This window comes from Labrus mixtus, chromosome 10 (assembly GCF_963584025.1).
Source record: "Labrus mixtus chromosome 10, fLabMix1.1, whole genome shotgun sequence".
Taxonomy (NCBI): Eukaryota; Metazoa; Chordata; class Actinopteri; order Labriformes; family Labridae; genus Labrus; species Labrus mixtus.
The window spans coordinates 13,877,865-13,898,754 of NC_083621.1; the positions used below are offsets into that span (position 1 = coordinate 13,877,865).

Genomic DNA, 20,890 nt, shown 5'->3' on the forward strand with positions numbered 1-20,890 from the left:
AAATTCTGAGAATAAAGTCAGAACTCTATTTTTTTTTTATGTGTGGCCCTAATCCTCTTCAGTATCTATCTCTCTCTCTCACACACACTTTTACTTTACAGATTCGACTTAATAATAGGCTAAATAATCTAATTAATGCATCAAAATTATAACCCTTAAATTCATCTCAAACGGGTCAGTCTGCATCAATTGTAGCCCTCTTCTATGTTTTGCTCAGTTAGCTGCATGGCCGAGTTCAGTTTACTCAAATCAGTATGGGCACCAACCCCCCACCTGCTTCATCCTCTAATGCAGGGATGGGCAACTGTGGTCACAGCAAGGGCCACATTCATTTAATTCTCACTGCCAGGGGGCCAAGTTGTAGTAGACTAAAACGATTACAGTCAATAATGTCTCAAATTTAACTTCAACATATACCAGTGATCAAATATTATTATGGACATATTTCTGGTTTTCAAATCATGACAGATTTTGTCATGTTTTCTTCATGTTTCCAATTAATTGATATGTAAAAATTGACATGGGGACCACATTGAGGGTTGATGGGGGCCGCATGTGGCCCCCGGGCCGCCAGTTGCCCACCCCTGCTCTAATGCATGTTAAGTATAGAAGACCATGCTGTGGGCGCATCTAAAAAGTTAGATTGGGATCCCTGTGGTTGTCTGTGCTTTAGTTATTTCACCTTACTAGTACTCTGCACCAGTCATCACTTTAAACAGACCACAACTCCTTTACATCTTCCAACAAAATCTTTATTATTTATAAAGATTTGCTTCACAGTAGAATTTGCTCTCTATATTTTTACATAACAAAGAAACAACAATGGTAGGGAAAGGAATATTTGAAATAATTAGCAAGTCTAAATCTTTCACCCTCACTATTATTCATTGAATATTGTTGCATTTTAAATAAAAATGTGTATTTAAACTTTATTGAACCAGGAAAGAAACTAAAGTACAAACCACCTTATTTTACTCTTGTGTAATTTTACGTTTTACTACATAACATTTGTCTGAATACATTAGCCTACTTGTTAGTTATCTATTCCAACCTTTACCTGGAGGAGATGCAACTTTGTTTTTTCAATTTCTGTAATTTTGAGCGTGATCATTTTTATTTTCAAACTGAGCATAAAGTGTTCCTTTGGGTGAAAACATTTTCCTACTGCTTAAGCTACTTAAACTACCTAGACGCCGATAACAAAGCTGGATGGTGCATTGTCACAAAGTTTAAAATTTAGTCCACAAATGAAATTCAAAGCAGAAGGATGCTAAAGTTCCAATCAAACATTCCCTCAGTTGTTGTAGGTTTTAATCTTGTGAATGGCGTAAGGGCTGGAGTCTCGGGGTGGCCAGATGTCTCCATTAGGCAGATCTCTTGTCTGTTCCCCCTCACGCTCGACCATCTCTACAGTCAGGGTGGAGGGGCTGAAGATGTCTGCTGTGCGGTACGACTGTGTGAGGCGACAGAAGGATGACGTGTCTGAGATGTCATCGTCAAAGAGGTCCTCCATGAGCTCCTTTTTACGTCTGCGAGATGCTTTCAGCTCATCGTTCAGCTCAGAAACCAGATCTTTCACGTCTTTCACCAGCGTGGAGCGCAGACCAAAAATGCAGAGCAGGAAAACCAGACCGGCACAGATGCCAGAGACAAAGTACAGAGCTACTCGCTCTGGGAGACCTGGAAGAGATGCAAGTCATGATCATGGTTCAAACTAAAGATACAGCAAATGCACAGTAACAGGCAGCTCCACATAAGAAACAATGATGTAATGTCATGAAATGTGATTGAGCATAATCAAAATAATTTGTAATTGTTGATATTAAATGCCTTTTTTGTGTTTATATGAGCCTTTTCTGAGCTATAGGTCAATTTTCTTGATTTAAAACTTAAAACCTGGCTGGCCCTTTAAATTTGATCTTCAATTAAGGTCAAAATTGTGCATGCAACCCCAGCCCGAGGTCTACAGGCATCATTGCACATACCCAATATTTTTTCTATGATCTCCAGAGAGTTGGTTAAGAGCACGTTATGAGGCCTGTAGGCTGGGCCTGTGTACCATCCACCTGCAGGTGAGAGGGGGTCCAGGGCTCAGACGCCAGTCAAAGTCTGCTTCATGACACAAAACCTGTGAGTTCCCTCAGTGTTACTCTCACCGTGTGTATAATCTGTGATCATAAAGGGATCTGTTGAACCTCGACCGACATCGTCCAGAAGATACCGAGGCACTGAAGGAGATTGAGATGTTTTTTTTTTTAATTACATGATGCTGCAGACCATATCAGTAACAAGCGGAGACTTCAGGTTTTTTTTTTTCTCACCACAAGTAAAGGACACCCGCAGGTGTTTCCTGGTGCCAGAGAAGCAGGGGTCACCAAAGGTTTGGGTATCAGCCAGAACTGAGCAGTTAGATCTGCCATGACACCTGCGTGACACCTTCCTCAGAGCTGAAGGGGACAAACACTCTGTGGGAAAACATGGAGCATTGTTCATTTCTGTAATCAGTTTCATGTCATCAATCTAATTATGTCCTGGTCTCACATCTCGGCTCTGAGTAGCAACACAACCAAAACATAATCTTACTGAGGATGCGTCAGTGAACAGATCATTTCTATGCATGATTTATCTCCTCTGTCTATATACTACATATTTGTTGCATTCTACATGACATGCAATGGTTCAGTTTCAGACCCATGTCAGCGTGTGATCCCGGCTCCTGGGGGCAGTGAGGACTGCCGTGCAGCAGGTGTCCAAATGTTGCTGAGTAGATTGCGAGGACAGTTTCATTTTTACACATCAGCCTCAGACGCTCGTTTTCACACACCAGTCTCGTGCTATGGTGCTCTGAACAAAGCAACACAAATAACAGCAGACAAAGTTGATAAGCATCCAGTGAAAGATACTGTCAGGAAAATATCGTACTAATGTCTTGCATGTTTTGGTGCATTAATATAAGATTGTATGTCCTTTTAAAGCTTCCTTAATCCACATTTTTTCATTCATTAAAATAAGCAAACTTCAATCATTTGTCACCGAAATATCATCTGCTTAGCCCAATGTGCAGTAAAAACTCTAAATGCAGTGGTGGAACGTACATCTTATATTGGCTCAAGTAGTTAAACTCAGATTGGGTAGGCCAACATGTATTTTATATGCAAGTGTTCTTTTCACTCCACTTCATTCATTGATTCTATCACATTTTTGGGCAAAAAATTTACTTTACAGTATGCCACATTTAGCTGACAGCTACACTTGGTGTAAGAATAAAAAAAATGACATACAAAAGATATGAAGAGGGGATGAAATATGATGTTTTTTTTTACTTTAAAGAGTTCACCGTAGCTGTAAAGCTGGGCAAACTTTGTTGCTGAAGCCTTTGTGAAATAGTTTTGAAGCTTTGAAAAAGCTTTGAAAAAGCAGTCATTATTTTGTCAAATCACCATTGCTGAGGAGAATGACGTGTGCAAAACATACGGTAAAGCAACTAAAAGGAAAGATGATAACTGATTAAACGTTGAAATCCTGACCTTTACTTTAAAAGTCTTGTCTAGGTCCTTGCAGCTTACCTGGTCTGCACTTGTAGGCGACTAGAAGGTACTTGCTGGTGAGGGGGCAGGGGTCCTGCCCAAACACTGGACTGAAGACTGGAATATGACAGGACCGGCGATCCTGACACTCTGACACCACTTTCTGCAAGAATGGTATTAAAATCATGCTACAGTCTGAGTCATGGAAACATCAGAGGATACATAACTTCACATTCATCTTACTATAAATTTACCTGGATAGCTACAGGTGAAGTGCACTCTGACTCCTCCTCCACAGTCATGTTGGTGTTTGCAGAGGGACAGAGATACTGATTGGGAACACGTCGTCCATAGAAAGCAGACAGGACGGAAACAGACGTCCTGGAAGGACACTTGATGATGAGCGTGTCTCCTTCGCAAGCATGAGCTGTGTGGTTCTTCAGGATTGTGTGGAGATATTCTAATAGAGGACACAAGGTGGTGCTAAACACACTTTTATATATGTATTTTGATTACATGGAGAGGTTAGTTAGCATGTAGAGGAAATGGATAGAGACATTTAAAGCAAGACAGCAAGCATGCAAACTGGCAGCAGTATGATGGTGTCTGATCTAAAGGAATCATTGCACCAAATGGCACACACTTCATTCATATTACCAGATTTTTGTCTAACCAACTACACACTGTTGGGCATAATGAAAAGCACTCTCATCTTTAGTATGCTCTGCCATAATACTAAAATAGTTCAAATTGTAGAAAATTCTTCAGATCGTTCACATGCACAGAAATATTTGCAGACACACACTCATGCTGTTGAAACATTTATTTTTTTATTTTTCAGCAAACAAGGCAGTGCTACATATACCAGTACAGTAAAACGGCTCAAGTTGGGCTGCACTCTCTGTCCAGCCTCTCGCATTGTCAGCCCATGGTTGATGACATGACCAACTAAGGTTGCTCTGATTTCATTTGAAAGTTGTTGTCTTCTTTGGCCATGAACTCCTCTACCAGCTCTACCCCTACCTCTCACTCTTCCTCCCCCTCTCATTCTCACCCTCCCTCTTCCTCTCTCTGCAAAGTCTTCCATTGTTGTTGTAAAAAAAAAAAAAAGGTGCTCACTTGTGGTCTTTTCATAGGGCTTACTTCCTGATTGAAGTGGTAACAATTAACCATTGAGGTGTTTGGCCAGGTGGCACATACATTGGCCAATTAGCTCATGTAGTGTCATTTTGAATGGCAGTGTTTTGAGATGGCAAACATGTGACTTTATGTCAGATTGTTGTGTCTTATGCAGAGAACCGTGTTCAGTGCATTTAAAAAGTGCCATTTTGAATTGCAAAATGTGTGTAAAGCAGAAAATGCATTTAGACTTTTGGAGACTTGAGAAGAGGTTTTACTCTCTGTGTGTCAGTTTAAATAATTGTGCTATGCATGTCATTTTAATGTGTTTAGCAATTGGAAAAAACTGTAATGGAGAGGTTAGTTAGCATGTAGAGGAAATGGATAGTGACATTTAAAGCAAGACAGCAAGCATGCAAACTGGCAGGTGTCTGATCTAAAGGAAAGTAGATCAATGAATCACTTTGAACTCATAAATCCTGCTCAAACTGTAGAATAAAAACAAGATTTGATTAACAAGATCAATATTTCCCATGTTATCTAAGCAGAGATTTTAAACATCAGCTTCAGACGCTCAAGTTATTATGACTAAATGATTCTTAATTTAAAAGCCTTTCATCCACACATTTTCAGTCACTTGTGTGCGCTGTTAAAAGATTTCAGAAGACGTTTTAGCTAAAGGTCCTAGTTGTTGACTGCGTGGAGTCTGAGTCATTGGGTGTAGCGCTCCACTTGGACTATGACCACATAGAGTTACATTCACACAAGACAAAATAAGAGAGGCACTAAAGTTAAGTCTTTCATCCTGTGTGTGTGTGTGTGTGTGTGTGTGTGTGTGTGTGTGTGTGTGTGTGTGTGTGTGTGTGTGTGTGTGTGTGTGTGTGTGTGTGTGTGTGTGTGTGTGTGTGTGTGTGTGTGTGTGTGTGTATGCACCAAAGGGCCTGTTTGAACCTTTAGGGAGCAAATGAGAGGCAGTGCCAGGCACTTGCTCACAATGACCTATTATTAGGCCCATCAGAGGCTTCAGCCACACAGAAAATGTAATGGTCAGATAGAGCGATACACTGCAATGCTCACAATTAGAGACTAACTCCACATTTGGCTTTGACTTAACACATCATATCGTCATACATCATGTTTTATTGCCTGGAGACATAACAACAACTCAACTGCAGTTTATGATGTCAAACGTCAATCCTGTTCTGTTTAGGTCTAAGATCAGGGATCTTTATTCTGGTCTTCAACATGAGTTTCTGCAGCTGTTTGAAAAGCAGGATGTGCACAGAAATATCAAAGGATGATTAGTAGCTCTCAGAAGCTTCCTTTGTCTCAGCCAAATAACAATGCTCAGCAATATGGCTTTTCTCCTGATAAGATATTTTATAATGTCAAAAACGGAGCACTTACGAGAGAAATCAGGACCAGAGTTTGCAGTGCCAATCTTCAGAGTCAAAACTAGAAGTAACAGGAGGCAGAAACTCCACGGCACAGTTATTGTGCACATCCTGCAGGACAGACCCCAGAGTTTTGTTGTAATGGGTTGTCGTGCTATAGACTGCCGGAGAGAGAGCGGTCCGTAGGTTAATGACGGCATTGTGTTGACAAGAAACAATCAGCCCCCCCCCCCTTTTGGAAGAAGAAAAGACGGCTGAATGAAAAATAAAAAATAAAAAACATTTGGATGAAAAAATAATTAATGAAAAAAAACAACATTTGGGTCACAGACCAGATTTCAGGAATAAAATCCACAATTTACCCAAGAGTGACATGCTGCAAAAAACCTGTGATGTGACTCCTCTTTTGACTTGTTGTTGCAGTTTGTGGCTTGGGTTAAAATAATATGTCCCTTCTTGTTGTGAGCTAACAGTAATAGTTTTGGGAAAGCGCGTTTTACTTTATTTCTGCTTCTTTTAAGGATCACTGCCAAATTACATGTCTGTGTGTGAAGTAGGGAGATTTTTAGGCTGGATGCAGGTGTCATTATAACTAAAAGTAGGGAGAAACAGTTTGCCTGGCTCTCTTCAAATAGTCTTACAAATCAACATGTTGTATATTATTTTTATGTTGTATATTCATTCATAGTGAGAAAAAAGTTACAGCATAAATGGGAATGGAGGAAAGGCTTCTTTTTTTGTAGTTTTGGAGGGGTCTCACACTTTTTAGTTTTGATGTTCAACAGTTAAACAATCCATTACACATTCTGTGTATAGTGTCAGTTAATGGTTACAGCTCTGACCTCCAGGTAAAGCAGGTGAGCAGAAGTTAAAGACTATGTCTCTCTACAGGCACACTGAAACCACTTCTATAGCAACCTTACTATGATGACAAGAATCCAAGTTGCTACACTCAGCCTTTGATCCCAAAGAAAAAAAATACTGCTTAAAACTCGGTCTAAAAAAATTCTTTATTAATTATTTCAGTATATGTTTCTGTGCACAGATACATGTTATGAGATTATTTTTTTCACAATTTAATTTACACCAGATTCCTACATTTAAGGAGATCCTAGATGGATAATTTACTGTTTATCTTTATGTTAAGAGGCTAATCAGCTCCAAACATCCAATTTAAAACCACATGCGTTGTATTTATCATTTCAGGTTACTCTTGCCTCGCAAAGATAACAAACCATTGCATATTCCAAAATGTTTTAATATTGCGTTTGAGACGTTGTTCTGTATCTTCAAGTTACAGGTACTAAAAAAATCACCTGCAGTTGTTACACTTTCCTATTTCGGTCAACTCGACAAAGAGATCGAAGATGCAAGATCTATTGTTCAACCAGCCACCAGCACCGTCATTTGACATGTTTGATGACTGTGAAGAACAAGAGACTATTCATGCTTGTATTTGCAGTCTCAACCTTTTCCTTGCATTACTTGTTATAACAACTCTCTATGAACAGCAACAAATACATAAGGGCATGGGACGTAATTGACAAGGATACAGTTAAAAGAAGAAGTCAGCGGCATCACCCGGAGTTCAAGTTAACTGCAGGTGCAGTGGGCAGCAGCAGTGCATCCTGGTACATGTAGGCACAGCCAGCAAGGCTCTCATGCAGCAGAACTCAGTTTTATTTGATGCATTTATCCTCAACGTTATTTAGATGTCCACAATAAATATTCAGAAATTTACTTGTAATGGCTTTCAAAGGCAGACCATAATCTTCTCTTTTTTATACAGAAAAACAAATAATCACATTGAATCAGTCAAAACGATAATTTGTTGACAGGATAACATTTTTGAGATTTTGATCTTGTGTGTGTGCTTGTGTTTGTATCTGTGTGTTTGTAAGGGCAAAAATCAAGACTCATTCTTGACCTGGCTTGTGTGGCCAGTGTGGTTTCTGGTTCTGGAGATAAGGCTCTTGTTTCCAGGAGGTCATTTCCAGCTGCTGTGTGTGTGTCCAGTGGAGATATGTCTTTCACTCTCAATGAGATAGAGCTTTTCTTTTTGTCTTTGGAAAAGAAAGAGAGGAAGGTCATTTCCACTTTCCACTACTGCCCATCTTTTCCTGGGATAATACTCGGGAAATCCCTCCTGTTGAATTTCCTCTCTCCGTGAAGCCAGAGTCACTTGGTTTCAGTTTACTATGAATGCTGTGATTATAACTTTAGTTTCCCTTTTACACATCCTATCTCTCTCAACCTGTTGGCATAACAACCCAACACTAATTCAAAATAAATGCGAGGTAATCTCCAACTCCTTAGATTTATCAGTGCCTGCAGCCACTTGTTGATGGTGAATCAAAATGAATGAGTTTTTATGGCACTCCAGTCATTATTGCCCAGGCCGCAATAAACACTCCCTCCATAGCAGCAGAGCGGGCGTGATAAAGGAGGCAGGTCATTTAAAAGGAAAAGCTGACGTTTTAATCATGTCTGTTAATAAAGAAATACTCCCACCTTATATTCCAGTTAAATTCCTTTCCCTCCCATAGGAAGAGTAAATAAAGTAACTAATTATTTCTTACACGTGTCTCCTGTAGTGGTCTTGGAGGATGGGTCATTCTGCTGTTTTGAAATGGCAGGTTTCATATATCAGGATATCATCCCTACTTTTTTTCTCTGCATAACTCTCGCTGTCTCTGTTGCCTTTCCTGTGATGGGTCTGTGTCATATTTCCAGGATATGATTGAGATTTCAACATGTTGGCTGCGTGTTATATGGATCAGAGCCACATAAAACAAAGCACATGACACAGAGCCTGACCCAGAGTGTCTTTGTGGTTTTCTTTCAGAATTTACAGAGAAGTGTTGCATAATCATTTTTATAAAAAAAAATTAAATGTGTGTACGTGTTAAATGTGTGTGTGTGTGTGTGGGTGTGTGGGTGGGTGTCTGCACCACAGCATGGGATGGGGATTTTGTCATTAAAAAAAATCCCTCAGAGGAAAAGTACCTTTTACTTACCCCCCCACACACCAAAAAAATTTTTAAATATAAAGCAGTATTATGTAAAAAAAAAAAAAAAAAAAAAAAGTAAGTTTATTTAAAATGTGATTTTCACCTGAACTCATGCAATTCAGAAATTGACATGATCATTTTCACTGCTCAAATCTCTATTTTTTTTGTTGTTGTTGCTATGGTTCACTGTCTGACACACCACGGAAATATCTGGTCTCTGGGAAAAACCCAACTTCATCTCTCTCCACTTAGTACAATGGAGAAGAAAACATTTTAAAAATGTAAGAGAAATATTGACTTTCAATGTTTTTTTAAGAACGTGCCTCACTGAAAATATTAGCATGCATACTTATAACAAAGAGTGAATACCAAGAATAACAGTAATTTTGACAGTCAATATAATGTCAAACCACCCAACATAAAATGACACAACCATTAAAGACAGGCTTTTATAGTAGAATGTATTTTGCTTGTTAAGAGCAGGATGGAACAAGTGTTAAAGAAAAGCAGATGTAGGTATTACAGGAACGGTCTAACCTCTTTCCAACAGGCTTGAGAAAACAGAAAATTGTCTGAATTTCTTCCTCTTTGTCTTTCCTCTATCTTAGTAAACTAAAATTCTTAATTCCTGTTTTAAACTTGATCTTTCGAGTTGACAGTGTGCTAGCTGAGGTAATGGGACATGAGGCAACATGTTTCTCATCAGATGGGCAGTCACCCATTACAAAAATATTGTACTACACTGTTACATTGTACAATAACCTGCCGTTAAGGGTTTTTCTTTTAAATGAGATCTTTTACAGTAATCAACTGTGTTCATTAACACTTCATTACTGTTCAAAATTCTGTATTTTTATAGCAATTTGTTCCAGTGAACCCTTACATTTTTCTTTATGCAAAATATATCCATTTATTATTATAATTACAATTGATTGACTTTAAACTATATCTTGCTATAAATAAGTCAGATGTTAAACTGAAGGCTTCTTTCTTCTTTCAAATTAGATAACATGTCCCTTTGTGTGTCACAAAATACACAGTGGGTGCTTTGTAATGTCCTGTGAAAAGTGTCCTTAATGTACAATTTCTTTCATATCTAACAGTGTTGGAATGTGAAAGGCTAAAATTAATTGTCTGAATTTGTGTGAGTCACATGGGTTTATCAGTTCCTGTGTATTGCAAAATGCAAAGGGTCCTATTTTAAGCTCTCTCCCCATAGAGTTTAGCTCTGTGTATATAAGAGTGTGTGTACCCCGCCCATCTCCATGGATCCTCCCCTCTCCCCTGGCTTGTAAAGTATGTTCAGAGCGATAGCCTCCAAGGAACACTGAGACAAAACACAACTACCCTTGAGGTGTTACACTTTCTCCTGACATCCAGGACCACAAGACACTTGAAACCTTGCTCAAGAGAACTTTATATTATCAGCTTTCTCTTGCTAGGTTTGTGGATTTTTTTTGTGTGGTGGTGTTAAAGAAGAACACACTTAAGGAGGTTACACTTGGAAAATCAACTTTTTTTTTTGACACCATGGCACTTCGACAGAACTCTGACAAGGAGCCAAACATCGAGTTGTTCATTAAGGTCAGTATTTTCTGTTCAATATCACAAACTACATGAGAGGAAAAAGTAGACTTGAAGATGCAAAGAGAAGCTGATAATACCTGAAATCACTAAGGATAAAGAAAAGGTGTCACAAAAAAGTTGCTGCTCACTTTCAGTATTGTAAAAGGCCAAATATGTTTCTGTATGAGCATCAATCAGAGGACAACTCTCCTTTACATGGGTGCCATCTATAGATAACCTGTGCGACAGATGCTGAAGTGTTTGTACCCCTGCTGAAGGCCACAGCACATATTTATCAGTGAACTCTGTCCACAGACAGACACACAGTTCAGCTTATCAGACATAGTGAGGAGCATGCAGGGTGAAAGGCCCCAGTCCAGAGCAGGCACACCCACTTTACTTACGCACACTTTCAGATATACTCCTCCATATCAAGAAGTCATTTAAACAACTCATTTCTCAGCTGAAGTTGTTGCCTAATATCCAAAGATTTAAATTCATCAGGGCCTTTTCGTTCTGGTAGAGTTATGCCTGCACAAATGTGAAATTTCTTTAAAGCATCTGATGTGTTAAACAAGGTCAAAGAAAAGGCAAAACAAGTACATCATGTCTCCAAGGAAATTAAACATAGCCTGACATTCAGTCAATTACATGAATTGTAAAGCATTTAGTGGTATTTTTTTTTTTTTTCTAGGTGAGAGTTAAGATGTGAATATAAATATCAATTTTGTGTAAGAAAGCTACACTGCAGGCAGACCTTTAAATTGGCCTAGCATAAAGACTGGAAACAAACAGAGCTAGCCTATCATTTGACCAAAAGTAACCAACCTCAACAACTATAAAACTCACAAATATATCAGTCATAACATCTTTGTGTAGTCTGAACTAAAAATGCCTGGTAATGTATAAACACAAATGAGTGTTTAGAGACTACTTTTTTTTTTTTTAACTCACACAAACAAGACATCACGCTTCATGCTAAATGTTTGCTTTATAGAACGATTTTGTTACATTTGGATAGCGCAAAGCTAGCTGTGTTCCCCTTTATCCCCTCTGTAGCCTATGCTAAGCTAAGCTGAGATTCTGCTAGCTGAGGCTACCTTTCTATTACATCTAAAAACATGAGTGATATTGAGCTTATCTTTTATTTTTAGCATGAAAGTGAATAAGGGTGTAATTAATGTTAAATTATTCCTTTAACATGTTTGCTGAAAGCTAGCGCTAATACAAACAGGGATTTACTCAAGCTAACATTAATGTGCTGTGAGCTAACTTAAGCAGGAGATTCAGCATATGTTTTCAGCTACAATACAATGCCTGCTTTTCCTTGATGTGGAGGAAACAGACACGCTTTTCACTTCAAGAATCACTTACTTATCAACAGGAGTTGGCTGTTTGCATCACTAAACAGAACTTTTGTGGAATAATGTGGCAACAACACCTTTTATATGTTGTTTCTTTCTGTGTTTTTAAGGCTGGACATGATGGTGAGAACGTGGGGAACTGCCCCTTCTGTCAGAGGCTCTTCATGGTTTTGTGGCTGAAGGGAGTCAAGTTTACAGTCACCACTGTTGATATGAGGAAGTAAGCAACCCCTCCTCTGCCTAAAACACTTCCTGAGCATCTGGTCATGGGGACTTTACACAGAAGAACCCTATTAGGACCCAAACAAGAGCGAAATTGAGCAGTCTCTCACAGTAATATAAACCATTTCTCACGTATCAATAGGCGTGTTTCTTACTCTGTCTAAAAGGGCTTGGAGCCAAAGTGTACAAAGAACTCTGTGTCATTTTTAAACAAACACCTTCTTTAATTGAGGCGTTGTGTGAATTTCTCAGGGTTATTACTGGAGAGCAAATAAGATCAGGAAACTTTGAAAGGATTCTGATAATTGAATTATTCACTCAAGGAAAACAGCTGACCACTCCCAGCCCTGTTGTGTGTTTTTATAACTAAACCAATAACACATGCTGAAATGAATGCCTTAGTAGATTCCGACAGCCTTGATAACCTAAACTCTAGCATGTGTGCTTTACAACACCTCTGATTGAACAAGCTGAATGGACAATAACTCACATTTCTCTCCTTCTCCATCGTTCTACGTCGTCTCCAGGAAGCCAGCGGAGCTCAAAGACCTGGCCCCTGGCACCAACCCTCCTTTCCTCCTCTACGACGGCACGCTCAAAACAGACTTCATCAAAATCGAGGAATTTCTTGAACAAACACTGGCTCCCCCCAGGTACACCTAATCATTAAGCACATATTAATGCAGTTTGATTTTGCTGAAGGCTCATTATAATCAAACAGGTTGACTCCCAGGCTTCTCTTCTCTCCTCTCCCCTGAAGGTATCCTCACCTCAGCCCGCTGAACAAAGAGTCCTTTGATGTGGGTGCTGACATTTTTGCAAAGTTCTCTGCTTTCATCAAGAACAGTCCAAATAACACATGTAAGTTTTGGAGTCTTTGTTATTCACTAATAATGTGAGAACTTGCACTATTTGCACAAAATGTATACGGATGTGAGATATAAATTTAATACCATAGGACTGACAGTATGCTGGTATCAAATACTGTGCTCCAGTACTTCACTTTAATATTTCCTTTTCTGCTTTACCATTCAACCTCTGTAAATGTCCCTTTATTTGTAATTGAAAGCTTATTTAACACTTCACATTAAGAATTTTTCAATGAAATATGTGATCACTATTTAAAAGACTACAACATTTGAGTGCTTATGCGTCCGTGCTTATAATCCAATAATGTTTTTTTTGTAGCTGATTGAAGCTTGTTTACCTGTAGTTACATGCACTGCAAGCACTGATGATCGTATACAAAACCAAAACATTTCTCCGTATCTGACCCTCTGACAGTCCATGAGAAAAACCTGCTCCGTGAGTTTAAGCGCCTGGATGACTACCTGAACTCCCCGCTCCCCGAGGAGATTGACCACAACTCCACAGAAACCGCCGCCACCTCCAGCAGAAAGTTCCTGGACGGCAATCGCCTCACCTTAGCTGACTGCAATCTGCTACCCAAACTGCACGTTATCAGGGTGAGACACTGCATCAGAGAGGTTATTAAAGTCCTAATTGGATATTCAGGTATCTAGGCAGTGCTGGAAAAAAGACCATTTACTCAAGTAATGCAACTAGTCGGTCCACTTAACCCCTACATCATTACATTTCAGAGTACAATATTGTAATTGTGACTCCTTAAATACAATAACAGGATGTCAGAGGTCATATTTCTGAAGTCTTTTAGTTGAAACGGTTCTACCAAAGAGAGAACTTCTTCTTCAAACCTCTCACAGAACTTTATTTAAAGAGTTCTAAGAAAGTTCAATCCTTCTAGATTAAATGTCATGTTGTGTACAATAATTTATCCGTCAAAGCTTCAGCTCCTAAACATGCCAGGCTTTGATCTTCCTTTGCTGTTATTTCAGGTTGCTGCCAAGAAGTACTGCGACTTTGAGATTCCCGCACAGTTGACGGGTGTGTGGCGATACCTTCAGAACGCTGGCGAGAGAGAGGAGTTTAAAGAGACGTGTCCAGCTGACATTGAGATTGAGAAGGCTTACTTAAGCGTGGCCAAACAGAGGAAATAAACACGTGATTCCCTGTGATTATGTCCTGTTTTTATCCAATGTAACCATGCATGTAAAGATACTGACATGTAGAGGGCAACATAACCTACGAAAACTAACCGGGGCAATAAATCAGACACTATTCTGCCTTAAAATCCTTACTTGTTGATGCAGTAAGAGTTAAGTAATCATCATGAAGCACAATGTTGCGGTGATTGTGTATATTAAATCTCATTATCAGATAAGCGGTGTCTTTCTGAAGGCCATATGTGCAATTGACTGTTTTTGTCTATAATGTAAATATATATAAATATATTTTCCATGCTTTTTATAATCAAAACACCCTTATAAAAATATGTACGATTGTTGTGTTAGTGTGAATTACAGCTGAAAAACTTACATGAAAAACAACAGTACATTTTATACAAAAGTAATTTTTTGTATTCCACCATTTAAAACAAAGGTTGATATGATTGCATTTTCTCACTCTCACACAAATTAAAAATGTCAAGTTCATTTGTCAAGTCCTTGTGTGGTTATTGTGTCTGTATTTACTCCCTTTGTTGGAGAAGGGGAATAAAATTCATATTTGTATGCTGTAAATTATATTTCGAACACCTTCACATTCAAGCATCACGATCAAAAAGCAGGTCACATCAATGGCATTTCATTTTTCAAGTTTATTTTCAGAGACAGAAACAACAATAGTTCTACAGCTTCAAAAATATATTTTCTGTTGATCCAGTTGGGTGGTGCATTTATTGTTTTCTGGTAAACAAATGTGACAATGCAGAACAGTGGTGAGTCCAACCAGTCTGTACAGAAATCACATCAAACTTCCTGCAGCCGCCGGGCTCTAGTTGGTGACGCAGTATTTCCAGAAACACGCTGTTGAGAGACATCAGAGAGAAACATAAGAAAGAAAGCCACATTCTTCATTCAAAAAAAACAAGCTGCCTGTATTTATATTACTTCGTACACTTACAATTGATTTCAATATGAACATATATTGCCACCCTGTTTCTCCATGTTGTAACTTTGCAGCTTTTGCTTCTGTATATTCTGTACATATTGTGTTTACATAAAATCTGTTTAAGGTTATTTCACCCAAGAGGAAGATTTATTTTCTAAAGTTTATTTTTCTATCCTGATTCAAGTGGATGAGGCTTAAAAGAGTAATATTTGCAGAATTTCGGTTTTGGTTTGTATAAATGATATAAGAAGATCAAGAAGATATTCTTCATTAATCCCGTGAGGGGAAATGTGATTTTTACACTCTGTTACACATATTCTGAAATACACATACAAGCCCAAACAGGATCCAATGGACATGCACAGATGGAGAGATGTCAGAGTGAGGGGGCTGAACCAGCTACCCTCCTGTTCCCAACCCAAGCCCCAACAGCTACTGCCACCCCCAACACAACATAAGTGACAACTGATCACTATTATTTCATGATCAAACTTTTTTCCCATCTTATTTATGGACGACACTTTTAATCATACATTTTGATATTCTTTGATATACAATGTTGTTCATTATCTACTATTGCACTAAACCGTAGTAACATTTAAGAGCACTCATACTAAACATGTCCTGGTCTATATATGGTCACACTTTGGAAAGCTCTATTATGCATTAATAAGCAAAATCAACAGTCTAAAATTATTTATAGCATACTATACAGTATTTGCGAGCAGATATAAATGTGTGTATATCAGTTTAAGCTCCAAATCGTCTGTTAGATCCAATCATATTAATTTTAAAAAAGTTGTATGAATTAGTAATCATGTGACTTTAAGTTAAGTGTCATCTTATATTTTTAGAATTTGCATTTTTCCACTAGAGATGAGATCTTCACAGTGATGGCATCTTTAGAAGACAAGGTTTATAAAATCGATTTACTGATGTCAGTTTCTTCAATCAAACGATTCACAAGAGTTTATATGTGCTGAGCAGAATAACCTACTGGTTCGACTTGTTTTTTCTCCACCTGTTTAAACAAATGTCACAGGCTTTAATTGAACTGCTCAATCATATATTTTTTTTAATATCAACTCAAATATCAAACCCCTCGTCAAAACCTGTGTATAAAGAGCAGGTATGTCATATTTGAATACTAATTATAGAGATTAGAATCGTTCTCAAAAAGAGTTGCTTACCTCTTTTGTTTGTTTTCGGCAGGCTCTGCTCCGATCTGAGAAAAACCTGAGAGCGAAGCTTGTCAGCCGCCTCCAGCTTTAAAACAGCTTCCCTGAGGTCCTCCACCTGAGAGAACAAAGACAAAAAAATGATGACAGCAGATGAAAATTGTAGAATAATAGGTTACACTCCCTTGCATAGATCACATTGTCCTAACAGAAGTCTGTTTGCATTCTGCAAGTTGATTTTAGAGTTCATTTCAGTTACACTTGTTTGTGAGCATCTGCACCTCTCCAATCCTTTACTCGGATCCTGCAACATCATTTTAATTATCTCACTTTTGACTTTACATTAAAGCAGATGAGTTTACTGTAACAGCCCCATTACTCCTGTTCAAATTAAGCATGCAGTTATAATTCTATAGATCTCAATTTAAAGATCATTACAGCATTGACTGACTTACTATATCAGTTTTATTTGATCATTTATTTTTGTATTTTTCTGTTGTTTGTTTCTGTAAAGCACGTTATCTTAAAAAGTGTTTTACCATTAAATAGAATAAAACAGTAAAATAGTGCTTAGAAAGATTAGGTATAGAAATAGATAACCAGCCTTACCATGTTTCCAAATTTATCTTGTTGTGCTGAATCTTTAGCCCCTAAAAATATGAACATAGAAGCAGAAACAGGATCATATTAACCACATGAGACTTATTTGATTTAAAGTCTGCATGTTTGTTTGACTTTTTACCTTTAGTCCAGGAGTCTCTCCCTCCGTTGTGCTGCATCAACAGAGGATACAGATTATTGATGTCTCTCTGCTCCCCCTCTGAAGTGTTCGGTCCATCCTCCACCTCTGAAACCAACTTCTGTATGAAATCTGTTGAGAAAAAAATAAAAACCTTCTGATATGATATCAAAATATAGAAAATTAAATTCTGCAAAAGATTTGAATGGAGTTTGGTTGAACGGTTTTTCAAAGTCTGCAGCAAATATCCCAGTTTGACAAAAGATTATAATAACTTAATTTACCAAAAATGATCCAACACCTTCAATAAAACTGACAAAATATGAAAATAAATGAAAATAAATGAAAGAATTCAGTTTAAAAAGAGTCCTACCTGCCTGTGGCTCCAGGTTGGTATCAGGATACAGAGGTAGAGCATGTGTCCCAGAACCAATCACAGCTAGGAGGTACAACAGGGCCACTGACAGCATTTTGACTTTGTCTTTCGATGGTCAGATGTGGACTACTCCTCTGCTGGGCAAAGAACTTCACTTATATAACCTGAGAGGTCATCCATCACAATCTGATCGATACATTATCGCCACACCCAGTCTGCTTCTTAATGGTTTTGACGCGATGGATCAGGCGTCATGGACACGATTTAGGGGGCCCTGTCAACTGAGCTGCAGCCTATCTGTGCTTGTTCAGAGACAAAAAAAACAAATGTTTACTCACTGACAGTGATCAGCAGCAGTCCAGCAGAGCTCTGATGGTTTTTTTTTTTTGTTTATGTCTGACACTGTTTCTGTGTGATGATGGGCTGTTCAAATGAACCATTGCTCATGTCAGAGATCACAGGTTATAGCCAGTGTGTCACTGCAGGTTTCTACGTCATTTTTTGTTCAATGACACTCATTTCTGAAGACAGTATGACTAACCTAAAGGGAAGAGTGGGCTCATTGTGGTGCATTTGTTGCTGTTAATCACAAGTCAAAGGTACATAACCCTGTGTTGACAATGAATTTGTTTTGTGCTTATATATGTATTTCTTTTAATACCAAGTCATTTTCAGTTGTTTTATTGTAATCTTGACTGATTTATATATATATAATAAGTTGTTTTTTCTTAACTAATATCTGTTGTAAATATAAAGGGATACATTTCTGTCGATCTAGAAAACAAAACTATACGCTGGTCAGGCCAAAGTCCCCATTTCCCACACTTAAGAATTAAGCATGGTCTGTTTTTAAGGTGCTTTTGCAATTATGGGGGTGTGAGATAAATAAGTAATTGCATTTACAAGTTTTCCAATTGAATCCAAGGTCCTGGAAGTAAAAAATCCCAAACATGATTTGAACTGTGAGACACACGATCAAACTGACACATGAAAGGTTCTATGATTTTAATAAAGCAAAACCAAGGGCACATTTCTTCCCATTTCCCCTCTCCAAGTCCAACACTATCTCAGCAGATAAAAGATGGCTTGATATTGCAAAGTGCTGTGCTGGTGGATTTATGTTGGGTTTTTATAAATACTAAACTCATATCCTAAAAAGTTGGGACATTGCATAAAATGAAAATAAAAGCAGAACCTGATGATTTCCCAAACGTTAAACCCCATAATAAATTGGAAATAGCACAAAGACAATATATTAAATGTTGAAGAAGAAATTTCACTGTTTTAGGAAAATTATGCCTATTTTTTCAAATTTTGCCGGCAACACCTCTCAAAAAAAGCTAGGACTGGAGCAACAAAGGATGGAAACGGTGATAAATGCTGAAAGAAAATAACTGGTGGAACATATTTCAGTTAATTAAGTTGACTAGCAACAAGTTAGTGACATGATTGGGTACAAAAAAATAGCATCCTAGAGAGGCTGAGTGTATCTGAACTCAGTGAAATACTGTACAACTGACACTACATCAAGCATGAATGATAAAACAGTTCATTTTTCAAAACTTCAGGAACTGGTCTCTTTAGTTCCCACTTAGAAAATGTTGTGTAAAGAAGAGGGGATGCAACAGGGTGGTAAACAACTCCATGGCTCAACTTTTTGGTAAGGTGTTGCTGGTATCAAATTCAGAACTGACATATAAAATTTCAAATAATAGCAAAATTTATCTCTTTCAACATTTGATTTTTTTTTAGATTAGTCTTTGAACTACTTACAGTTATTTATGGGGTTTACATTATTTGAAAATCATTGTATTCTGTTTTTATTCACATTTTACACAATGTCCCAACTTTTTGATGTAAGTTGTAGACCAGCTTTTTTTGAAAAGTGTCTTAAGATAAATAAATAAAAAAAATTAATGAATGGGTGCTGTTCAAATGAAGATTAATTGATTGACTGAATCACAACGTCCGAAAATTTAAAAGGAAACGGAATGAAATTCAAAGGTCCAAAAAAGTTCCAACTTTTGCTGCCGCTCGAGGATTTCTGTTAAACTGAGAGGTCTCAAATGCTCTCCAGATGATGGACATTGTTTGAGGTGATTTAAAGCTTTGTCTCAGTCACTCTGAAATTGATGTTGAAAACAACAACATTTGATAGATTTGGCAGCTGAGCAGTCAGTGAGCAAACATCAAAGCTCAGCAGTTTGAATTCACAGGACTATATTGTAATCAATTCTGATATAAATTATCCGGAAATATTAAGATTCTTTATGGGATTTAAGTTGATGTGTTCATTAAGTTCATATGAAATATAAATTTAACTCGTGAAAAAAACAAAGAAAGAAGTGTAATTATCAGCAAAACGCTTTGATCAAAGCATCACAGTAAGAAGAACTTGCTCTGCAGTAAAGCGGACGCTGGCTACAAACAAATTATTACATGATTTAATTGTTATAATGGGCCTGAATACAATGTCCACTGTGGGGCGTTGTGGTATGCCTGAAAACAATAAAATACACTATAATAAGCAGGACTAATATCCGCTATGTAAAATATTCTTAGTGCCATCTTGTAGCCTAAGCAAGTCTATATGTATTTATTTAGATTGTCTTGAATTTAAAACTGAATAATTATCTTCAGTTCTTTACTTTCCTTTTTTTCCAGTGAAAATTGCAGCATGACATAAAAAACATTGTGTTTTAAGCACTGCCCCTTCCTCATTGGGGTCCTCATTGATTTGTTTTGTACATAGATACTATAATAATCTTTGACCAAGCAACAGTTTCAGAGAATCAAAATAATTACAATTTTTTCATGTATGATATAGTCTACCTCAAGTGCAATGCAAGCCACACTGTGGTATCATTGTAACAAATAAATAAATATACATTATGACATTTTCAATATTTAAGATTTATTTTTGGGGTGCTTTTTGTGCCTTTAATGGAGAGACAGGACAGTGGATAGGGTTGGAAATCAGAGAGAGAGAGTGGGGAATGACATGCGGGAAAGGAGCCACAGGCTGGATTTGAACCTGGGCCGTCCGCTTGGAGGACCATAGCCTCCATACATGGGGCGCTCGCACCAACCACTGCGCCACCTGCGCCCCATGTTTTCAACATTTAATCAAAAATGTACAGTAGTTGAATAAGAAAAATACATAAACTATTTTTTTTAAGTGTGAGATAAATATTCTTTAACTAATTTGTGAAACTAAACACAAATGTTAATCTAAATAAACTGTTTGTAGTCAACATGATACAAATAATAATCTTACGTAAACACAAATTAAGACTTCCTAAAATTTGAAAAGCACATGACAAACTTAATGGGTCTTTGAGTTCTTGGAAATAATGAACAAACGAAGCGGCTGTTATAAAGTATTCGGACGTGGCCTGAGCCGAGTCACGTGATTGAATAACGC

At 37.8% G+C, this 20,890-nt stretch overlaps 3 protein-coding genes and 1 long non-coding RNA gene across 5 annotated transcripts; 2 read left to right on the forward strand and 2 right to left on the reverse strand.

Annotated features, from left to right (window-relative positions):
- Nucleotides 1–730: 730 nt before the first annotated feature.
- On the reverse strand, nt 731–6,211 carry si:ch73-335m24.2 (protein eva-1 homolog C). 2 transcript variants are annotated; one of them, XM_061048470.1, is made up of 8 exons: nt 6,054–6,211; nt 3,782–3,987; nt 3,567–3,690; nt 2,692–2,844; nt 2,322–2,465; nt 2,157–2,228; nt 1,986–2,066; nt 731–1,680 (listed from the first exon to the last, which is right to left on the reverse strand). In XM_061048470.1, exons 1-8 carry the CDS (start codon nt 6,148–6,150, stop codon nt 1,295–1,297), a joined length of 1,263 nt encoding a protein of 420 aa, XP_060904453.1. In that variant the 5' UTR covers nt 6,151–6,211; the 3' UTR covers nt 731–1,294. The 2 variants fall into 2 exon arrangements, with proteins under 2 accessions (XP_060904453.1, XP_060904454.1); XM_061048471.1 differs by lacking the exon at nt 1,986–2,066.
- On the forward strand, nt 3,994–5,274 carry LOC132982153 (uncharacterized). The gene is made up of 2 exons (XR_009674679.1): nt 3,994–4,129; nt 5,074–5,274. It is a non-coding gene; the product is annotated as an uncharacterized LOC132982153 (long non-coding RNA).
- A 4,136-nt stretch (nt 6,212–10,347) lies between the features above and the next one.
- On the forward strand, nt 10,348–14,716 carry clic2 (chloride intracellular channel 2). Its single transcript, XM_061048472.1, has 6 exons — nt 10,348–10,635; nt 12,092–12,201; nt 12,731–12,856; nt 12,964–13,064; nt 13,488–13,669; nt 14,060–14,716. Exons 1-6 carry the CDS (start codon nt 10,582–10,584, stop codon nt 14,219–14,221), a joined length of 735 nt encoding a protein of 244 aa, XP_060904455.1. The 5' UTR covers nt 10,348–10,581; the 3' UTR covers nt 14,222–14,716.
- Nucleotides 14,717–14,866: 150 nt separating this feature from the next.
- Nucleotides 14,867–17,612, reverse strand: urp1 (urotensin-related peptide 1). Its single transcript, XM_061047468.1, has 5 exons — nt 17,464–17,612; nt 17,094–17,222; nt 16,961–17,001; nt 16,364–16,469; nt 14,867–15,088 (listed from the first exon to the last, which is right to left on the reverse strand). Exons 1-5 carry the CDS (start codon nt 17,558–17,560, stop codon nt 15,057–15,059), a joined length of 405 nt encoding a protein of 134 aa, XP_060903451.1. The 5' UTR covers nt 17,561–17,612; the 3' UTR covers nt 14,867–15,056.
- Between the last annotated feature and the right edge of the window lie 3,278 nt (nt 17,613–20,890).